The 23,835-nt window shown below is 43.9% G+C and overlaps 1 protein-coding gene across 1 annotated transcript in view; it reads left to right on the plus strand.

Annotated features, from left to right (window-relative positions):
- Positions 1 to 23,835, plus strand: part of TDRD3 (tudor domain containing 3) — a 642,579-nt gene that overhangs the window by 162,676 nt on the left and 456,068 nt on the right. Inside the window, exon 2 of the mRNA XM_063952911.1 lies at positions 18,150 to 18,234. Within this exon, the coding sequence (XP_063808981.1) occupies positions 18,150 to 18,234 (85 nt within the window). The remainder of the gene's footprint in view (positions 1 to 18,149; positions 18,235 to 23,835) is intronic.

Consider the following 23,835-nt stretch of genomic DNA (forward strand, 5'->3'; position numbering starts at 1 on the left):
TGCTTCATACAAACAATACATGGGCATCCAGCATATTATTTGAATCCAACACAAAACACACTGTTATGATCAGCTGTCCAAATTGTTTACAGCTGAAAACTTATACCCGAGTCATAGGTTGAAGCTTAATAGGAGGATTTAAACAAAGGAAGTATAATGTTGCTGTGTAGTACATATATATTCATTAAAGGCACTAACAGAGAGCATGCTGACAGTATTAGACTGGTATTCAGCTGGCCATGTTATCTATCACCGCTGAAATGTTATAAAGTGACATTATTGAAACATGTAACAGTATTGCAAACAATGTTGCACAATAAGTATCGGTTTAGCAATGTAAATCACAGAGATGCTGTCTGGATCAAGCCAAGAGAATTGTTAATACCTGCTAACTGCAGCAACATGTTGTAGATCCCCACATTAATTGTATATAAAAATAAATTAATTCAACAGGGAATAGCCCTTTCAAGTATTAAGTTGATAAAGTACACTTATAAAGATACAAAAAGCCTCATTTGGACAATGGGCCTAATTCTGAGTTGATCGCAGCAGCAAGTTTGTTAGCAGTTGGGCAAAACCATGTGCACTGCAGGGGGGACAGCTATAACGTGCAGAGAGAGTTAGATTTGGGAGGGGTGTATTCAAACTGAAATCTAAATTGCAGTGTAAAAATAAAGCAGCCAGTATTTACTCTGCACAGAAACGAAATAACCCACCCAAATCTAACTCTCTCTGCAAATGAAGTGCACATGGTTTTGCCCAATTGCTAACAAACTTGCTGCTGCGATCAACTCAGAATTACCCCCAATGTCAGAAAATCTATAAAACTGCACCTGTATGTCAGTATTGCTATATATTGGTACATTATTTATGTTGTAAAAATAGTTGATACACATCCCATTGTGCAAGTGTAGTCATTAGCCAGGAGGGTGAGTGTGATACGTTACTGCTCCTTGGCCAGGTATGCGGGAGAGCTAAGCTGGAAACAGGTGAGTCACCGCTAGTTAGAGCGGAGACCAGTAAACTGATCCCACTGCCTGTTGCCATTGATGGTCAGGTATGCAGCGAGAGCCTGGTGCCGCTGTTGGACGGGGTAACAGAGTGCCTTCCTTTTCCTATTCATGAACTCTCATCAACGATTCTGGGTAAGGTACGGGAGTATCATCTACTACTAAACCACACTTAAAATGGCCATTCTCGTTTGATCTTGGAAGCGACCAAGTGTTGGGCCGGATCAGTACCTGGAGGGTGACCCCCAGAGAATATCTGGTGTAGTAGAGTAAGACGAATTGATAAGCCAGTCTAACGTTGACAGCAGATTCATACTTTTCTTTATTTCCCCCGTTTTACCTTACACTCATCAAATACCTGACGCTGTTGGTTTATATGGTGGTAAACTTTCAATTTAGGGACAGGATTGGAAATGCATGTTGAGGGCGCTGCTGTCCAAGTTCCTAATATAGGGTCTATTGATATCCTGCTGCATAATATGCTATTATGCCATAATTTTATATTTATCGATAATCTGTTAATTTGGGACAGGTAAATGAGATAATATGCAATTTTGCATGATATAGTGAACTAAGGCTTTAATAAAGAGTCTTTTTCTCAATATAAGTGTTTTATAGGAATTTAATTAAAAGTTAGGTTCAACTCCTATATGGGGTTTGTTTCTTAATGAGTGCGCCAACCAAGGATCTTTCTTTCTTGTGCCTTGTATATTGACTAATCAGTAGCAATCTACTGTACCCTCGGTGCACCACCAACTTCAGATCATTAACAATACCAGTACTCAGAAAAATACAAGTTGGTCATTTTTAGATTATTATAATAATCTCAATTTTGAATGTTTATTGGTGTGGAAACATAACTATACTACAAGAAGTGATAATGTATATTTCTCTAACGTCCTAGTGGATGCTGGGAACTCTGAAAGGACCATGGGGAATAGCGGGCTCCGAAGGAGGCTGGGCACTCTAGAAAGATTTAGGACTACCTGGTGTGCACTGGCTCCTCCCACTATGACCCTCCTCCAAGCCTCAGTTAGATTTTGTGCCCGGCCGAGGTTGGATGCACACTAGGGGCTCTCCTGAGCTCTTAGAAGAAAGATAGTCTTAGGTTTATTATTTTCAGTGAGACCTGCTGGCAACAGGCTCACTGCAGCGAGGGACTAAGGGGAGAAGAAGCGAACTCGCCTGCTTGCAGCCGGATTGGGCTTCTTAGGCTACTGGACACCATTAGCTCCAGAGGGATCGACCGCAGGCCCAGCCTTGATGTTGGGTCCCGGAGCCGCGCCGCCGTCCCCCTTACAGAGCCAGAAGCAAGATGATGGTCCGGAAAATCGGCGGCATGAAGACCTCAGTCTTCACCAAGGTAGCGCACAGCACTGCAGCTGTGCGCCATTGCTCCTCTCACACTTCACACTCCGGTCACTGAGGGTGCAGGGCGCTGGGGGGGGGCGCCCTGAGGCAGCAATAAAAACACCTTGGCTGGCAAAAATACCTCAATATATAGCCCCAGGGGCTATATATGAGGTAAATACCCCTGCCAGAATCCAGAAAAAAGCGGGAGAATAGGCTGCGGAAAAGGGGCGGAGCTATCTCCCTCAGCACACTGGGCGCCATTTTTCCCTCACAGTTCCGCTGGAAGGAAGCTCCCTGGCTCTCCCCTGCAGACTACTCTACAGAAAAGGGTAAAAAAGAGAGAGGGGGGGGCATTTAATTTGGCGCAGTATATAGTTTATATTAAAAAGCAGCTATAAGGGACATAACTCAGTTAGTCCCTGCCTTATATAGCGCTCTGGTGTGTGCTGGCATACTCTCACTCTGTCCCCCCAAAGGGCTTTTGTGGGTCCTGTCCTCTATATTGAGCATTCCCTGTGTGTGTGGAGTGTGTCGGTACGGCTGTGTCGACATGTTTGATGAGGATAATGAGGTGGAGGCAGAGCAGATGCCTTTAGAAGGGATGTCACCCCCTGGGGGGCAGACACCTGAGTGGATGTGCTTATGGAAAGAAATGAGTGCACGTATAGACTCATTACATAAGAAATTTGACGACATGCCGACTGCGGGACAGCCGAGTTCTCAGCTCGTGCCTGTCCAGGTGTCTCAAAAGTCATCAGGGGCTCTGAAACGCCCGCTATCTCAGATGGCACAAGTAGATGTCGACACGGATACTGACACCAGTGTCGACGAGGAGGAGTCAAATTTAATGCCCATGAAGGCCATTCACTGAATGATTGAGGCAATGAAAGAGGTGTTAAATATCTCTGATTTACATCCAGGTACCACAAAAAAGGGTATTATGTTTGGGGAGAAAAAAACTACCTGTAGTTTTTCCCCCGTCAGATGAATTAAATGAAGTGTGTGAAGAAGCGTGGGCTTCCCCTGATAAGAAATTGGTAATTCCTAAGAAGGTACTAATGGCGTTCCCTTTCCCGCCAGAGGATAGGTTACGTTGGGAAACACCTCCTAGAGTGGATAAAGCGCTCACACGTTTGTCTAAAAATGTGGCACTACCGTCTCAGGATACGGCCGCCCTTAAGGAACCTGCTGATAGAAAGCAGGAGGCGATCCTGAAGTCTGTATATACACACTCAGGCATTATACTTAGACCAGCTATTGCGTTAGCATGGATGTGCAGTGCTGCCGCTGCGTGGTCGGATAAACTGTCAGAAAATATTGACACACTAGACAGATAGACAGAGACACGATTCTGCTAACAATTGACCACATCAAAGACTCAGTCTTATATATGAGAGATGCACAGAGGGAAGTCTGCCGGCTGGCATCTAAAATAAGTGCATTGTCCATCTCTGCTAGGAGATGCTTATGGACTCGCCAGTGGACTGGACATGCAGATTCCAAAAGGCACATGGAAGTTCTGCCTTATAAGGGGGAGGAATTATTTGGGGATGGTCTCTCCGACCTAGTTTCCACAGCAACGTCTGGGAAGTCAGCATTTTTACCCCATGTCCCCTCACAGCCTAAGAAGGCGCCATTTTATCAGGTTCAGTCCTTTCGGACCCAGAAAAACAAGCGGGGAAAAGGAGGGTCTTTTCTCTCTAGAGGCAGAGGTAGGGGAAAAAGGCTGCAACAAACAGCAGGTTCCCAGGAGCAAAAGTCCTCCCCCGCTTCCTCTTCCAAGTCCGCCGCATGACGGTGGGGCTCCACAGGCGGAGTCCGGTACGGTGGGGGCCCGCCTCATGAAATTCAGCGATCAGTGGGCTCGCTCACAGGTGGATCCCTGGATCCTTCAAATAGTATCTCAGGGGTACAAGCTGGAATTCGAGGCGGCTCCACCCCACCGGTTCCTAAAATCTGCCTTGCCGATTGCTCCCTCAGTCAGGGAGGCGGTGCTAGCAGCGATTCACAAGCTGTATTCCCAGCAGGTGATAATCAAGGTACCCCTACTTCAACAAGGCCGGGGTTACTATTCCACACTATTTGTGGTGCCGAAACCGGACGGTTCGGTGAGACCCATTTTAAATTTGAAATCCTTGAACACATACATAAAAAAATTCAAGTTCAAGATGGAATCGCTCAGGGCGGTTATTGCAAGCCTGGAGGAGGGGGATTACATGGTATCCCTGGACATCAAGGATGCTTACCTGCATGTCCCCATTTACCATCCTCACCAGGAGTACCTCAGATTTGTGGTACAGGATTGCCATTACCAATTCCAGACGCTGCCGTTTGGACTCTCCACGGCACCGAGGGTATTTACCAAGGTTATGGCGGAAATGATGATACTCCTTCGAAAAAAGGGAGTTTTAATTATCCCATACTTGGACGATCTCCTAATAAAGGCACGATCCAAGGAACAGTTGTTAGTGGGAGTAGCACTATCTCAGGAAGTGCTGCGCCAGCACGGCTGGATTCTGAATATCCCAAAGTCACAGCTGGTCCCGACGACACGTCTAATGTTCCTGGGAATGATTCTGGACACAGTCCAGAAAAAAGTGTTTCTCCCGGAGGAGAAAGCCAGGGAGTTGTCTTCTCTGGTCAGAGACCTCCTAAAACCAAAACAGGTATCGGTGCATCACTGCACGCGGGTCCTGGGAAAGATGGTAGCTTCTTACGAAGCAATTCCATTCGGCAGGTTCCATGCCAGGATTTTTCAGTGGGACCTGTTGGACAAGTGGTCCGGATCGCATCTTCAGATGCATCGCTTGATAACCCTGTCCCCAAGAACCAGGGTGTCTCTTCTGTGGTGGCTGCAGAGTGCTCATCTTTTGGAGGGCCGCAGATTCGGCATACAGGACTGGGTCCTGGTGACCACGGATGCCAGCCTACGAGGCTGGGGGGCAGTCACAAAGGGAAGAAACTTCCAAGGACTATGGTCAAGTCAGGAGAATTCCCTTCACATAAATATTCTGGAACTAAGGGCCATTTACAATGCCCTAAATCAAGCAAAATCCCTGCTCCTACACCAGCCGGTGCTGATCCAGTCAGACAACATCACGGCAGTCGCCCATGTGAATCGACAGGGCGGCACAAGAAGCAGGATGGCAATGGCAGAAGCCACAAGGATTCTCCGATGGGTGGAAAATCATGTACTAGCACTGTCAGCAGTATTCATCTCGGGAGTGGACAACTGGGAAGCAGACTTTCTCAGCAGGCACGACCTCCACCCGGGAGAGTGGGGACTTCATCCAGAAGTCTTCCAAATGATTGTAAATCAGTGGGGTCGTCCACAGGTGGACATGATGGCGTCCCGCCTAAACAAAAAACTAGAGAGGTATTGCGCCAGGTCAAGAGACCCTCAGGCGATAGCTGTGGACGCTCTAGTGACACCGTGGGTGTACCAGTCAGTTTATGTGTTCCCTCCTCTACCTCTCATACCAAAGGTATTGAGAATAATAAGCAAGCGAGGTGTAAACACAATTCTCGTGGTTCCGGATTGGCCAAGAAGAGCGTGGTACCCGGAACTTCAAGAGATGATCTCAGAGGACCCGTGGTCTCTGCCGCTCAGAATAGACCTGCTACAGCAGGGGCCCTGTCTGTTCCAAGACTTACCGCGGCTGCGTTTGACGGCATGGCGGTTGAACGCCGGATCCTGAAGGAAAAGGGCATTCCGGAGGAAGTCATTCCTACGCTTATTAAAGCTAGAAAAGAGGTTACAGCAAATCATTATCACCGCATATGGCGGAAGTATGTTGCATGGTGTGAGGCCGAAAAGGCCCCAACAGAGGAATTTCAACTAGGTCGATTTCTGCATTTCCTGCAAGCAGGAGTTAATATGGGCCTAAAACTAGGCTCCATTAAAGTACAGATCTCGGCTCTGTCGATTTTCTTTCAAAAAGAACTAGCTTCAGTACCTGAAGTTCAGACATTTGTGAAAGGAGTGCTGCATATTCAGCCCCCATTTGTGCCTCCTGTGGCACCTTGGGATCTCATCGTGATGTTGAGTTTCTTAAAATCACATTGGTTTGAGCCACTAAAAACCGTGGATCTGAAATATCTCACGTGGAAAGTGGTCATGTTATTGGCTTTGGCTTCAGCCAGGCGTGTATCAGAATTGGCGGCTTTATCATGTAAAAGCCCTTATCTGATTTTCCATATGGATAGGGCAGAATTGAGGACTCGTCCCCAATTTCTCCCAAAGGTGGTGTCAGTGTTTCACCTGAACCAGCCTATTGTGGTGCCTGCGGCTACTAGGGACTTGGAGGACTCCAAGTTGCTAGACGTTGTCAGGGCCCTGCAAATATATGTTTCCAGGACGGCTGGAGTCAGAAAATCTGACTCGCTGTTTATCCTGTATGCACCCAACAAGCTGGGTGCTCCTGCTTCTAAGCAGACTATTGCTCGCTGGATTTGTAGTACAATTCAGCTTGCTCATTCTGTGGCAGGCCTGCCACAGCCAAAATCTGTAAATGCCCATTCCACTAGGAAGGTGGGCTCATCTTGGGCGGCTGCCCGAGGGGTCTCGGCTTTACAACTTTGCCGAGCAGCTACTTGGTCAGGGGCAAACACGTTTGCAAAATTCTACAAATTTGATACCCTGGCTGAGGAGGACCTGGAGTTCTCTCATTCGGTGCTGCAGAGTCATCCGCACTCTCCCGCCCGTTTGGGAGCTTTGGTATAATCCCCATGGTCCTTTCGGAGTTCCCAGCATCCACTAGGACGTTAGAGAAAATAAGAATTTACTCACCGGTAATTCTATTTCTCGTAGTCCGTAGTGGATGCTGGGCGCCCATCCCAAGTGCGGTTTATCTGCAATACTTCTACACTATATAGTTATTGTTAACTAAATCGGGTTATTGTTGAGCCATCTGTTGAGAGGCTCAGTTGTTTCATACTGTTAACTGGGATTCATATCACGAGTTGTACGGTGTGATTGGTGTGGCTGGTATGAGTCTTACCCGGGATTCAAAATCCTTCCTTATTGTGTACGCTCGTCCGGGCACAGTGTCCTAACTGAGGCTTGGAGGAGGGTCATAGTGGGAGGAGCCAGTGCACACCAGGTAGTCCTAAATCTTTCTAGAGTGCCCAGCCTCCTTCGGAGCCCGCTATTCCCCATGGTCCTTTCGGAGTTCCCAGCATCCACTACGGACTACGAGAAATAGAATTACCGGTGAGTAAATTCTTATTTTCGGCTCATACTATGGTTCATAATACACATTTCGGCTCATACTATGGTTCATAATACACATTTCTACTCATACCGTATGGCATAATATGAATTTCGGCTTATACTGTGTGGTGTAATGAATATTTAGACTCATACTGTGGTGCATAATACGCATTTTTACTCATACCATGTGTTGTAATGTGAATTTCGGATCATAGTATGTGTTATAATGTGAATTTTGGCTCCTGCTGTATGGTGATAATTAAATATTATGTTTGCACTGTATTTTTATATACAGTTGGAGCCTCCCTCAGCGTTGCTGTTTCTCTGCCTAAACGGAGGATTAGTCATGCCTAAGCGATAGCTCAGGTTGTTCAGTTGTTGCACGGACAGGCGCGTTGAGGCATTACTTCATATGCAGCATGCAATATACCTCTTCACCACTGGGTGGCTAATGCTCCACTAATCAAGTACTATAGAGCGATTAGCGGTGGATTGATCTAAAAGCTCTGGCAAATGTTCTGTGACGACTGTAATGTTACTGTGTACTGTATACACGGACCAATGGTCAGACGGAGAGAGTCAATAAAAAAAAAAAAGAAATTAATAAATAAATCAATAAAATTAGCATATAAAGACGCAAGCAAACGTCTTAAAGCAATGGTCCATTGACATTAGGGTTATGTGAGCGTCCAAGACCTGTAGACTAATCAATAAATAAAAAAATGTATACAGACGCAAACTAACGTGTTAAAGCAATGGTCCATTGACGTTAGGCATACAGTACTTTATGTGAGCGTCCAAGTCTCGTAGCCAATACAGCAAAACCCATGGGAAGGTATCACTGCTTACATTTACACATGAGCTTGTGTCTCTATCACCAAGCATCGTAGCCAAGTGGTGAAGTGTCTCGCGCCCCATGCTCAGAGTCCTGGGTTCGATTCCCAAAGTGCAAATGCCTTTTGTTTTTTTACTTCTTGACACTTTTTATTAATAATTTTTTATAAAATTCATATATTTAAGAACCTTACATTCAATAGAATTATACACACAGGAAAAGTGTTTCCATAACTGACTGTCGGGGAGTCTGACACGCAAGCCCGTAGCACAGTACTGTACTGTTTAATGTACATTCACTGTGGCCCTCTCTAGTCCTTTCCCCCAACCAATGCGACTGTAGTATCTTCATTTACATAGTAGCCCTTTATTTACATACAGTAGTGGGGTGGCAATTTATTGACTGATCTTATCAAAGAGACTAGTTTACAGTCTCTAAGGGGAGGGGGAAGGGTGAGGGGGGAGGTGGGGATTAACCAGCGGAGTTCAGAGACGCTGTCGAAAATATTAATATTAAGTCGGGACCCCAAAAAAGAAACCAATAAATCAATAAATAAAAATAGTGTATACAGAGACAAACGACCGTGTTAAAGCAATGGTCCATTGACGTTTGGTTTATGTGAGCTATTAAATTAAATTCAGTTAAAATGGGCTTAAAGCTTAATATCTACGGTTCTGGGGGTCCAATCGGCTCAGAACTGTGTTGGTATGGAAAGGGAGACGATTAGCTACCAGGGGATACTGATCCCAAGTTTCTGTGACCCCCACAAGGCTAACTGCAAGAGTTGGAACCCATTATGGGTCTGAATTAACGTGCCCATTATAGTCTATGGGAAAATGGGTTCACTTTGCGTCCTGATATCTCTGGTTCTGGGTGTTCCAGAGACTCGAGACTGGTACCATACAAAAGAGGAGACTCTTGGCTTTTCGGGGCAGACCAACCACTAGTTTATGTGACACCGCAAAGGGAAACGGCAAGCAACCGTGTGTCGGGTCCCCTCCAGTTGTCCGCCCAGCTTCCACAGGGTGCAGGTTTTCTGGCTAGATAGAAAATACTGTACAGAGATGCTAAGCACTGTGTTTTAGTATCCAGGAACTTAGGGAGGAGCTTTTATCTCTCCCCATTATATTTAGAAAGATAACACTTTCCGCTGTAGCCATTACAGCAGAGTACGTTACAAGCTGTTCATGCTATTTGGTACTCAAATAGCAAATACTGTACAGAGATGCTAAGCACAGTGATTTGGCATCCAGAAACTTAGGAAGGAGCTTTTATCTCTTCCCAGGATTCGGACGCTCACATATCCCCAACATCAATACCTATAACACATTGATTTGTTTGCGGGTCTTGGACGCTCACATATTCCTAATGTCAATGGACTATACTGTGGCTTTATCACGTTCGTTTGCATCTGTATATACTGTACTATTTACGTCTGTACTGTATATAGTGTAATATACTGTATGACATACTGTAGCATATTGTAGCGTAATGAGACGCACCAGTGAAGTAGTTCTTGCGCTGTAGTTCAGTATTGTATTTTAATGGAGACCACACGCATGCGCAATGGTGATTTTAAAAAGCGACATCTGGTGGATGATCGCAGGTATTACACTCAAAGGTAACGCCAATGCTATGTGCGCCTCCTTACGACTAGGCTGCGTATGCTTGATCGCGACTAACACTTCAGCCAGCAAAGTTAACGGAGGCTCCATCTGTACCTTTTTAATGTTTGTAATGCCAGTAATGTTTAAAGTTTTAAAAAGTAGAATATAAGGAGGAAAAATTACAAATAATGTATGGCGAATAAATCAGGAATGAAAATATAGTGTTATGGATTGTTTGAGGAAGGGGGTCTCCAAATTGGTGTCTTGCTTAGGGCCCCATGAGATATAAATCCTCCTCTGATACCTCATAAACTGGTCACTCCCTGTAGAATTATACTATATGTTTGATTTGCTGCGTTGCGTACTGTAGGTTGCAGTGTAGTTCCTGGGTAATCAGCTGCTGAAATAGCTTATATCCTATTGTGCTGTGAGGAAAATATTATCCCTCTTTTTTTTATGTTGTATTAACTTTGAGTGTGAGGTTTTATTTGACATTTTACTATTTTTACAGACTGTTGTTTACTGAGAAATATATGGTTAGCACTTTAGGGAGAAAACCAAGGAGCATCCTCATATCCTGTTTTTCCCCCAACACTCACTTGTTTTCCAAAATAAAATACAATACAAGGTTCTATAACAAGTAATCTAACACCTTTCTACCTATATCTGTGTAATATGTAGACATTCCAATTACAGATAGTTAATACTTTTTTCCATTGTGGTGTGAGATTGAAGTTACTTGAGAATAGATGCCTGTGCTGAGGATGCATTTGTGACCAATTAGCAGTATTAGCAGTAAAGCATCTGTCCACGCCTTAGGTGTTAAATGGTTTCCATGTAGCAGTGAGGATGAATAAATGTGTCAATGTGCTAATGAAAATGTAATCAGAAAACATAACACGTCTTTGCACACTTAACCTCTTGTTGATACAACTACTCTGGGTGTTATTAGTTATTTATAGTGTGACTTTGGAAGGAAGAGTGCTGGTTATTCCACACTGATCAACTATACTCTGTGTTCTTGTTCTGTTACAGTCTTCCAATCTTCTTGCTAATCGGTTGCCCCAGCTTCCCTGATAACACATTTCAACTTTTTTACAATTGCATCAAATATAAATACCTGTAACTTCAAGTCCCATACAAATCTCATTGCAGATTGCTGATTGGTTGGTAGTGCAGATCACATTAGGATTAAGTTTCACCAATAGGCTACATTTTACATATTTCATGTTGAGTGCAGCATCATTTGCCATTGCTGCTAGGCTTTTGTGGATTCCTGTCTAATGGTGGGTACACACTGGAAGATATATCTGCCGATCAATTGATCGGCAGATATATCTATGGACGGATCGGGCAGTGTGCTGTGCATTCACACTGCCCGATCCGTTGGGGACTGACGTCATGAACTGGGCGGGCGTGTACACACGCCCGCCCAGTTCAGCTGTCAATCACCGCCGGCCGCCGCAGCATGTGCACGGGCGGTCGGCTGACCGCCCATACACACACAGCGACGCGCCAGTATGTCGGTAAATATATTGCCCGTCGGCTGTGCTGCAGGGCCGACGCAATACGTCTGTGAACTCCGCCGTACACACTGGCCGACGGACCCGCGATATATCGGCCGTTCAAGAGAACGGCCGATATATCGGCCAGTGTGTACGGGCCTTTAGGTGCAGATGCAGTAAGCCTGGAGAAGTGATAAAGAAGTGAGAAGGGGAAGGTGATAACATACAAGTCAATCAGCTCCTAACTGTCATTTTTCACACCTGTAATGATTGGCTAGTGCATTATCACCTTCCACTTATCACTGCTTTATCACTTCTCCAGGCTTAATACATCTGCCCCTTATACGCCTTTTAAATTGCACAAATAACCCGATATATTGTAGGGTTGATGCGGATCGGTGTGCGGTGTGAAAGGGGTAAGGGTGTGTACACACGGTGAGATAAATCTGTGAGATTTTGACTATATAGTCAAAATCTTATGAAAAGTTAGTGCATATCTTATGGTGCTAGGCAGCTTGTGATACAGATTCAATCCCGATGCGTTCTCCCGTGGGGTCTGTATCGTAAGGTTAGATAGACTGTACTAGATTGTACACTAGATAGTCAAGATTGACTTGCCTGCACAAAGTATAGCCAAAATTGGCACTTAGTCAAAATCGTACATAGACAAAATCTCAAGCACAGATAGTCAAAATCTGTCCTATCTGTGCTATCTGGGCTCTGGGGGAGGTTCAAGGGAAATCGCATAGTCAAAATCGAACATAGCAGGGATCTCACCGTGTGTACACACCCTAAGGGTGTGTACACACGGTGAGATCCCTGCTATGTTCGATTTTGACTATGCGATTTCCCTTGAACCTCCCCCAGAGCCCAGATAGCACAGATAGGACAGATTTTGACTATCTGTGCTTGAGATTTTGTCTATGTACGATTTTGACTAAGTGCCAATTTTGACTATACTTTATACTAGATAGTACACTAGATAGTCAAGATTGACTTGCCTGCACAGTCTATCTAGCCTTACGATACCGACCCCACGGGAGCGCGCATCGGGATCGAATCTGTATCGCAAGCTGCCTAGCACCATGAGATATGCACTAACTTTTCATAAGATTTTGACTATATAGTCAAAATCTTACAGATTTATCTCACCGTGTGTACACACCCTAAGTCCCGAATTTCTGGGTCGCCTGACCCGGTATTTCAACCCGGGAATAAAGCAGGGTTATTACTGGGTCAGGTGCAACGTGATTGGGTAATCCAGGTCGATGCAATCTGGGACCCGTTCACCATATGGAAGAGGTGACGTGGAGATAATCTCATCTCCAAGTGCCGCCTCCGCACATGCCCTTGATGACACCGGCGCCACCTCGCTCCCGCCCCTGATGGCAACCCGACCCGGCATATTGCCGGGTCACGTTGCTGGTCTGAAAGGGGTCTCATGCGGGTCGCACCCGGGAAGGACCCATGTACAATTCCGGGGTGCGACCCGTTCTTACAATGTGAAAGCAGTATTCATTACATATTTGGCAGTCCACGTCTATGACCAGGCTTGCAACAAATTTGTGTGCTTCACATTTTCTGCTTTACTGATATGGAGCCTGGTTACAGCTAAACCTTGATAAACTTACGTTTAAAATCTTTCTCCTATGTCTGGAGTCTTAAAAGAAAAATGTGTGAAAATAGCAGCGATGGTAGAAGGTTAAAGTACAGTTACTAAAGAGCCCACATTATGAAAGTCCTATTTTAAAATGTAGCTCTAAACTGTAATTTAGCTTTGGGACTCTTGGCTTGTTGCTCATTTTAAGATTTTATTAGGCCCTAAAACCAAAGTTTCATTTCCTATCTTTTGTAATAGCTATAATTATGTCTCTGTAACTTACTGATGAGTGATCACAGAAAAGTTTGGCTGTTCCAGTGCTAGGTGTTGACAGTTCTTAGTACATTTTGCTCAGTGTTACAGCATTTAGCCGTGCAGCTATTCCCTCTGTCCTTTAGGATTCTGCAATGAATGTAGAACTGTGTTTTTATTTATTGTTTAAATCAGGCATGTCCAACTAAAAAAAAACAAAAAAAAAAACTGGGCCGAATAGTCGAGGGTTAAGTCTTGAGTGGGCTACAAGAAAAAGAAAATGTCTTTATATGCAATTGTATTAGAAAAAACAACAATAAAGTATAATCAAATAGATGTCAAGTGTCGGGAAGAAAACAACTTTAATAGTGTGCGCTGAGAGCTGTGTTATTACCCCTCATATATCACTGTGTGGCCCCCTTTCCCCTATATAATAATACCACATACAAGTGTGTACCAGGAGATATATAATAATAATACTACCACATATCCGTGTGAGCAGAGAGCTGTGTTATTCCCCCCTCATATATCACTGTACAGTCCCCTCTCCTTGTACTGTACTTAATATATATAACAATAATTCAATAACAATAATAATATCATGTACCTCCCAAACAACAAAGTGAAAACCAGCATATGAGCATAAAATGTAGCATCTTATTTTATATTCATATGCTGATTTTCACAGTTTACTTACAAAATATCAGACTGGTGCAGGATATTTCTCTATTCTGGGGAAAAACAGGGAAATCACACACAGAGACGAAGCTGGGTAACATACACAGTGTGGACTTCGGAGGGAAGGGCTAAGCTTTTTATTAGCTGTAAAAATCTCTGTGGGTGAGACTGAAACTCAGTCTTCAGCGTCCGCATGGGGCTCTTTTTCCTCTCAGGGCGGCTTCCCTTCTCCATCCTCAAAGAAGACATGATCTGACATCATCTCTGAAGGCAGGGCGGGCAGTCTGTTGATATGGGAAATGGTGGGTGGTGCAAGTAGTGGTAAACCCGCCCAGAATTCAGCCTCCTCTCCTCCTGCAGCAGCCATGACTGGGTGAAGTGGGTGGTGCTGGTAGTGGTAAGCCCACCCAGAACCCAACTTCCTAACCTCTTGCAACAGCCATAACTAGGTGAGGTAGGCGGTGCAGACAAGTGGGACAGACGGAGGTGGGCGGAGGGAGGCAGACTCTGTTAACTCGTTCCAGCATGCGTTAACCATGCCTCATAATGACCCCTGCCCACGGGCCGTGAAAGAATGCGGTAGGGGCCGCGAGTTTGACACCCCTGGTTTAAATGAACAGGGTGATATTTGTTTTGACTATTGGTTCTGCAATATTCATATCTATGTATGTATGCATGCATGTATGTGTGTGTGTATGTCTTTATTTGAATAAAAAGAGCACTTTGGTAGACACGGTGTGATGGCTACCTCTTCTACCACTTCCATACATACGACCCGGGCATTTCCCTGCTCAGACGCAGTGTTTTCACCTCTGAAAAATAAGCCTGGTCTGCCCTGGCATTCCACAAGCCATGTTTTCCTGGCTGCTCTCATCTCACACACACACACACACACACACACACGTCACATTTACACACGTACACGTCGCACTCCTAAACACACGCCATACACAAACTCCGGGCGAGGGAAGCTGGAAGCACAACTCAAGGCACGCAGCCCAGGGTGTAAGCACAGTCCCGGCCTCTTCCTGGTAAGAATGCCAAATTGATTTCTCACAAATATTTAAAATGCCCGCTCTAATATATATTGTAAACGCCTGCACCTCTTATTACCATATCCCATGAATGTGCACTATACATCGCAAAACACTGCATCCCATAAGAGAAAACAATATACCCACACATTATCTGAGTTCCAAAGCTTATTGATGTATATATTTGTTATTAAAAGATTATGGATTCAATATATTACAAAGTACAGTATACCTATAGTTACATGGTTACACTCACACAGTAAGCACATTTAACTTACAGTTACATACAGTTACATGCCAGCGATACAATACCATTATCCTTAAGTTATATAAATTCGTCTTTCCATATCACTCTCTCTCTCTCTCTGTAATGTAATGCTGGGACTCCATCTTCCTCTGAGATCTTACAGCAACTCTGAGTCCAAAACAGGAACTACCTTCCTGTGTGATCAGCAAAATGTGTTAACTAGTTTCTGGGGGAGGGGACTCTCATTCATGATGAGTCACTAGTTTCTTTGTATATGCTGAACAGGTTCAGCCTTGAGGACGTCCAAAGGGGCTGTCCTGAGTTTCCTGTTCATTACCTGTTTGGAATATCTATTGTTCTAATAAAAGTGATTTTAGCTTTTATACATTTAATCATAATTCCGTGTTGCAATGTCCTACAACTTAATAACAAGTATCAAATGAATCCACACATTAATCTGGTCGTTTCAATAGTAAACATGACCGGTCTATCTTGTTTCGTTCAAATAATACACATACATGACATTAATTAATTAGATAATTTTAAATCATCATGATGTCTGGCGCTTGATATTATTATAATTATGTACTGTATGGGATAAGTGTCGAATCCATCTCTATGGCATGTCCGTGTAAATGCGTGTGTTTCCATATATTGCTGTGCTCGCTGAGCGTATTTTCAAGTATAGCGACTCATAATGTGTGTAGTTTGTATGTTCTCTTTATGTAATATTTTTTTTGGACTTCGACACTGGCAACCCCAAACAACCTATCTGAGTGCAACCTGGGAGTAAGATCACGGGTTATACCATTCACACCTAACCTGTTTTGTCTACCCGGGACGAATGTCCCGGAAAAAACCCTGGTCAATAATGGGTACCAACTCGGGAACATGTTCCCAGGTCTGTGCCTTTCATACAAAACAGAAACCTGTGTAGATGCGCTTTCACGTGCAAATGCCCTCAATGTCTGAAAGGGGTATAAGTTTGTCTAACTGACAAGTGATGTTATCAACTTTCATGAGATGAAAACATCACTTGTAAGTTACCCACACATGTGACGAGCTAAAATGTAGCCATCACACTATGTCTACAAAATTGCCCTCCTGATTCAAATTTGGTTTACATTGTTAGATAGAACTCTCGCTGGTGGGTACTCTTCAAGAGGTGCAGCTAAGATGTAAGTTATATTAATACTGTTGGTAGATAATACTTTTTTGTGGTGCGAAAAATGGGAGTCTTTCACTGTTTTTTTTTTTTGCAGTGGTATTCAACTGGCCCCCGTTTTTGTGCCCGAGTAAATATCAGTTTTTTGGACAAGTTCATGGACCTATGTGATTTTTGTTTCCTTTTTGTCGAAAACTGTCTTTTTATTGAGTATTTTTTTCGAAGCTTTCTGAGGCCCTGCAAAAAGATGCCCGATGATAGCTGCCAGCGGCTATGCGTCGGGGCAAATTGAAACTCCCACCCCCCCAAATGTCTTTCATTCAGGCCGAACATTGCAAACCTAAGGTGTACAGTACATTGATGTTGTTTTCTTTTGGCTGCCCTTCCTTCCATGAAAGCAGCATTTGTTCAGTCTTTTTCTGATTCTAGAGCAGGCATTCCCAACATCTGTCCTGATAGTCAGGCTTCAGCACAGATGGTTAAATCAAAATAACTGAGGTACTAATTAAGTCACCTGTGCTAAAGCATGGATAGTCCTAAAACTTCTACTGTCACTCTGGCTACACACTAGGCGATATTTTAATTGATATTGCTGATTTTCGCCCTTCTGAGCAGTATCATTTTTGTAATATCACCCAGTATGTATGCACTATGCGATGAATGATGCGCGCTACCGTGGGTCATCAGCGACATCCCCGGTTGTGCATACCATCTGGGGATGTCGTTGATGATATGACCTCCTCCCCCCTCTCCCCCCTTCGTTTGTCACTGGCGGCATTGGCAAGTGTGAATGCACTTGCTGGTGCCTACCCCGCCGCAGGTTCCCGTCGTGCACTATTTCGCTGGGTGCTCACATTGCATACTGTGTACCCAGAATTATTGTGCCTTGAGGGCCAAGGTTGGGAATGCCTGTTGTGGAGGGATGAACTTCAAATCTTCATGTTGACCAAGCTACCTGCGGATATGCGAATGTAGCAGTCTCCTTGGAGATTGGCAACTGTCCTCAGTGTTTCCCATTTGTAAATCTTTTGAACTAAATTGTTTGGAAGTAGCATTCTAATTAATGAGGTGTAATTCATTATACATGCCTGGCTCTTTTTCCCACTGATTTGGCAGCAGTAACGTGTGTATGATAATGCTGGGGCCAAACTAAAATGTGGTGAATATGGAAGTCCCTGTGGTTGAAACCAGTTGAGTACAGCTATTGAGAATGGAGAGGTTTTATTCAAAAAATAAATAAATCTTATTTAAGGGTTTACAACTTCTTCAATTTCTATGTAGTCAATGGTGTAGATGGAGCTAGAACACTTGTGTGAGTGTGTGACCTTATGTTCTGAAGGCGGGTTTCTGTTAAACCACCTTGTGGCACTTTTATAAATAATCCTGATAATCATCTTGTACTGTATGTCCCCTTTTATAATAGCTATTCTGATCTTTAATTAGGGGTGCATGGAGGCTCCTCAGTTGTAGTGTGAGGCTCATGTCACCATAATGCAGGAAGATTGTGGTATCACACACATGAAATATAATTGATACATTCAATGTGTTATCCCATAAAGAGTTGTCATGTGTCTGAGACACTATTGCAGTGTAAGAGCACACAGTAAAGTGCAGCTTGTAATAAAATCTATTTTATATATCTTTTTTACAGGTATCTATCTGAAGAGGGTTTTGAATCTTGTAGGAATTCATCAGATAAAGTAAACAAAAGTGCTGTTATACATGCTGCTCTCAATGTAAGTACAATTTAATGCAACATCTTTTTTATGTTATATTTTTGTCATGTTTTGATGAAAGGATCACTAAACCAAACATGGAAGAACTAAAAATGGCAATACGCGCTAGTGAAATATTTTTCAAGTATTGTAGTATCAGAATTGTATAAAGAAAAAAGTAAGTGTGAAATTAAATAAGGTTTCATCTGTATGACTGTAATTGGTCTTCTATAGTTCAATACAAGTTTGTATGTGGTTACAGTATTTAAATACAAATATTAATATGGAGATTATAAGTAAATACTTCACATCTTAGAGTTAGGCTATTTGTAGTAAAATGAGTTGGTAGCTGGACATATATGTAGTGCTAAAAGTTTACTAAACTATGGGCCTAATTCAACTTGGATCGTTATTCTGAGAAATTGCAGTTGTCTGTGAGTAGAAATGCGCCGCTCCGACAGAAAGAAAAACGCCCTGTGTAAGTGTGGAAATGCAGCGCAGATCGCTATCCACTGTGAGTAGGTCTGAGGCTGCCACTAATCTGCGCCTGAGACATCCTGGAAGTGGTCTGCCCTGACGTCAGAGACCCGTTTTTCTCCCGCATGCTGGTACTTGTGGTTCTCCAAGTACCAGCTTGCGGGGGAGGCTTGCTGGGACTTGTAGTACTACGGGAAAAAACAATATTCTTTCATTTTTGTCAAGGCTATCAGCCCCCAATCCGCAGCCCTTGGATGGGGGGGGAGGGCAGCCTCGGGCTTCACCCCTGGCTCTTGGGTGGCTGAGGGGGGGGACCCCTTGATTGAAGGGGTCCCCACTCCCCCAGGGCACCCCGACCAGGGGTGACTAGTTGGATATTTAATGCCACGGCCGCAGGGCGCTGTATAAAAGTGACCCCCGGCTGTGGCATTATCTGTCCAGCTAGTGGAGCCCGATGCTGGTGTAAAAAATACGGGGGACCCCTACTCTTTTTGTCCCCCGCATTTTTTGCACCAGCACCAGGCGCAGAGCCCGGTGCTGGTGTTAAAAATACGGGGGATCCCCTGTCAGTTTTTCCCCCGGATTTTTAGAACCAGGACCGGCTCGAAGAGCCCGAGGCTGGTTATGCTTTGGAGGGGGGACCCCACGCAATTTTTTTCCGGGTTTTTTCCCGTTTTTTAAAAATCTAATCAAAATCCGTCAAATCGGCCGTTTTTCGACAGCGGGACTGTCGAATCCGTTTTTTATTGAATATGTTGAATTCCGGCACCCACTTGCCGGAATTCGACGGTCGAATTGTGTCAAATTAAAAAACGGGCGAAAAATTGCCGCGATTTGCCGGCAATTGCATATACCCCTAAATGTCTGCAATATAATTGTTTGCCTGAATATGATGTCAATAACAATATTTGTATTATATAAACTAGTGTAGTGTTAATATCAGAATTGCTGTTTATCTGGCGCTGGGATTTTTTTGCTGGCGGTCGGGATCCCTAAGGTCAGCATTCCAACCCCGGGATCATGGCTGCCGGAATGCCGTGGGGGTGTGTGTGGGGGGTATGTGGGGTGTGAGTGCAATGGAGCCCATTGCAGGCTTTCTGCGCTCGCCACGCAGCAGGCTCCAGTAGTCCCTATGTGTCGGCATGCCAGCGCTCGGGATCCCGGCATTGGCATCCTGACCTCTGGGGTCCCGACCGCCAGTAATGTGACCGCATCCCATTTACCTGCTTAGGGTCATAATAGCCTGTTACCTTTTGGCTTAAGTGAAAAGTATGTTACAATAATCTGCCTCCACTCTATTCAACTTGGCAATCACTCAGAGGCAACGGAGTCATCTGCCGCCGTGCTCCTGCTCTGAAGGGGGGCACCTCTCCTCCCATTCTGTGACTTAATTGAATTAAGTTAATTGATACAGTAGCTGCAGCTATCTTTTCAGTGGCAGACTTGCTCACTGGTCCCTGCACCTTACAAATCACACTCTCTTTATTATACTGAATATACACATTTTACAAGTGTCATAGCAAGGATTAGAAACCACAACCTATTACACTGGAAGCAGACACCTTACTGATGAAGTGGTTTGCTCCTGTACAGGAAATATGAGAATTTTAACTATATGAAGATACTTCTCTGACAATTACACGTAACTTCATATAGTTAGAATTCTCATGCTTCCTCTACAGGAGCAAATAGCTCCATCAGTAAAGTGTCTGCTGTCAGTGTAACAGGTCATGGCTTCTAATCCTGGGTATGACTGCTAAGAAATGTGTGATTTAAAATAAAAGACAATTAAATGTATAAATACAGTATATACATTTTTTTCAGAACACTCCACACACACACACACACACACACACACACACACACACACACACACACACACACACACACACACACACACACACACACACACACACACACACACACACAACCACACACACACACACACACAACCACACACACAACCACACACACACACACACACACACACACACGCACACACCTTAATATAGGAAATAGGGGGGCACCAACATTTATCTTGCCTTCGGGCAACTGGGACGAACTTACGCCACTGCAATCACTGCTGCTATATGAGTGACGGCCAGTATTTTCCTTATAGTGTAGTAACAGCAGTTTAACCGCTCACAGGCGCAGGCTTTTTATCTGTATATGAATAGCAGAAAGATGACTTTTATGAGTGACATATTTTTGTGATGCCATTGTCTGAGCAGGGTACATCATATACCAAATGCAGAAAAAATATTGGCATTGTAGCAAAACATCCTCCTGCCATTTACAGTGCATCCCCGTTGTGCTCTGGAACATGTGACAGTTGGTGAACTCTCCCTGTGCACCTGCTGGGTGACCTGGAACATGTGACCTGCTGGCTGATGGAAACTGTGAGCGTTACTTGCAGGGTTTTCAAAATTTTACTCCTAAGGGGGTGAAAAGGTGTAGAATGTGTTGAAACCGGGCACATCAACTAATCTTATTAATTTGACACACCATTGTATACAGAAAATTGCCAATGTTATCAGATCAGCTATACTGCTGTGTGTAGCAGGGAATAAATGCAGTGGCTATGTCAGGCTTACTGTACATACTGTATCTGCTCAGTGTGTAAAGAACCTGCTACTTCTCTGTTTAAGTGACTAGCACTAGTGCATATTAGATGCATTAATCAGCAGCCAATACACATAATGCTTCTATTTTTTATAACTGATTGACACTGCTATATCAAAGGTGGCAGCTAGTATATTCTTTATATTATAATAACTCTTAAGGACATTAGAGCAGGCTGTCTGTCTGCTGATTGTGATAAATGACATACTGTTGGGTTTAGAAAGCTGTTAACATCCACATATAATATTTCTTTCTTTCAAATAAAAACCAGGGGTAATATACTGCTTGCACTTAAAAACTATTAATACCCCCATTCATTATTTCTTTTTGTAAATATTAATTTTGATATAACAGCGACAAATAACAACTAAACAAAGTTTCCTAAGCCAACTATATTATTAACTAAGGCTGGGTACACATTTTGTCGACTGATCCGAAGACATAGCAGACGATTGTGGTAAGCATACACACTTGCCAATTGGCCGTCAGTATGTCTGTTCTGACATCACAACTGGGCATTTGAATTTGCCCGTCCAGCTGTTATGTCAGTCCCTGGGTTACAGCCTGTTGGCATGTCACCTGTACATGCGGCCTGACATGCTGATATATCAGCATCGGCTGTGCTGCAGGGCCAGTGGAACGGGCGATATGTCTATTAGTGTGTACCCAGCTTAAGACCTGGCAACTTATCCAAGGGTGACTAAAAAAAGTGTACAGTATCTTACTAAATGAAATATATATGTGAATACAACACTTCACTACTGTTTAATTTATATATGGGCACTTATTAATGTCCGTTTAATACCTGTTCAGAGAAGTCTATAATATGATGTGTCCTCTTACATCTTTGCACCGTGCGTTGCAAGTCGCAACGCACGGAGTGACTCAGTAGCGTTTTTGCATTTTTTTTCAGAGGAAATGCATCTTAGACGCAAAGTAATTGTAACAGACATGTTGCATATCATTTTAATCAGCAGAAGCTGCTTGTGCGTCCTATTAAATTACATTCCATCAAAGACGCATGTTCGTGGAAAAAATTAAAAAAACAGTCTCTGTGCTACCAAGTCCCGCCTCAGCATGGTGCCACTTCAAGGGCTGTTTAGATGTAAGAGGACACATCTGTAGTCTTGATTTTTTTTTCTTTTTATTGATGCTGTTTAATTTTAACTGAACCTCTACAATATCGGACATCCTGTGATTGTTTACAACAAAAAATGACAATGTAGCAAGTAAGTGTAAGAGCTCTGTTACAATAACTCCTTCAGCAAATTGTTGCTATGACTGGTGCTTTCAGAGCAAGCACACTAAGGGGTTTGGAATGAATTACAGATGGCTGGATGCCGGCAGTCAGTATACAGACAGCAGCATCCCAGCCACCAGTATGTCGGCAGCGGGACAAGCGCTAATAAGCCCCTTGTGGGCTCGCTGTGCTCGCCACAGGTTATATTCTCCCTCTATGGGTGTTGTGGACACCCATAGAGGGAGAATCCTCTACCTCGTCAGTATTCCGGCGCCGGCATTGTACCGCGTCAGCATTGTAATTGCCGGGATTCCGTGCAGCGTTATGTCAACCGCTTCCCACAACTAAGAACAGAGCCATTCTTTATATAGATGTTATGAGAATTTTGGCTCTATGTGAATATCTCTTACTAATGAGAATATGTAGGGACACGGTAGTGCACAAAATACCCTACACACATAAGCTAATGATCTACAGTATGACATTTGTTTTCATTCCATCATAAGGAATACTTGGTATCAGGTTTGTATGAACACATTAAATAGAGGAAATTCCCCCCCACTGTGCATACATTTAATGACCCCTAATCACACATTCAGTCCTCCACAAATATTGAGGGTAACAGATATATCTATGTTTTGCAAGACCTATGGGGGGAATTCAGTTAGGAGTGATGATATATGCCACACTCGTGGTACTGTTAGTTTTGCAGATTCTCATAAAAATGTGTAAGCCTAAGCTGCGAGTGGGTTATACCCCTTTTCCACCTACGTACCGTGTCCGATCCGGGATGTTTAACACGGCTACAACCCGTGTCGGCTCCCCCGTTTCCACTACACTTCGACACGGGTTATTCCCGTGTCTGATCTGTTTCCACTTAACCCGGGTAAGCTCTGTAAAAGCCTATTGCTGTCATTACAAATGGACTTTTTACTGTCTCATCAAGATGATGTCATCAAAAGGACCAAAAGGGAGGGGTGGGGCCTGCTCACAGCATTGCAGCAATGGACACCGGTGCAGTAGCTGTGTCTAGCATGGAGTCGCAGACTGTTTGCAGTTTACTGCTGCTTTCTGCTACAGACAGCTTGATGCAGCTTTTCACCTTGTGCTACCTACTGCAGAGCTGGAGAAGGAGAGCTCAATTCTTTGCAGAGAGGGCTACCTATCGACGCAAATATTTGAAAAGGAGGAGAGCGCGTATATCATCCACTGTTGTTATTTCTTTAATAACAATGAACTGTACACCAAGCCGAAGAATGTGGATGAGAGATCGCAGACATGGG

The sequence above is a fragment of the Pseudophryne corroboree genome, chromosome 2 (genome assembly GCF_028390025.1).
Source record: "Pseudophryne corroboree isolate aPseCor3 chromosome 2, aPseCor3.hap2, whole genome shotgun sequence".
Taxonomy (NCBI): Eukaryota; Metazoa; Chordata; class Amphibia; order Anura; family Myobatrachidae; genus Pseudophryne; species Pseudophryne corroboree.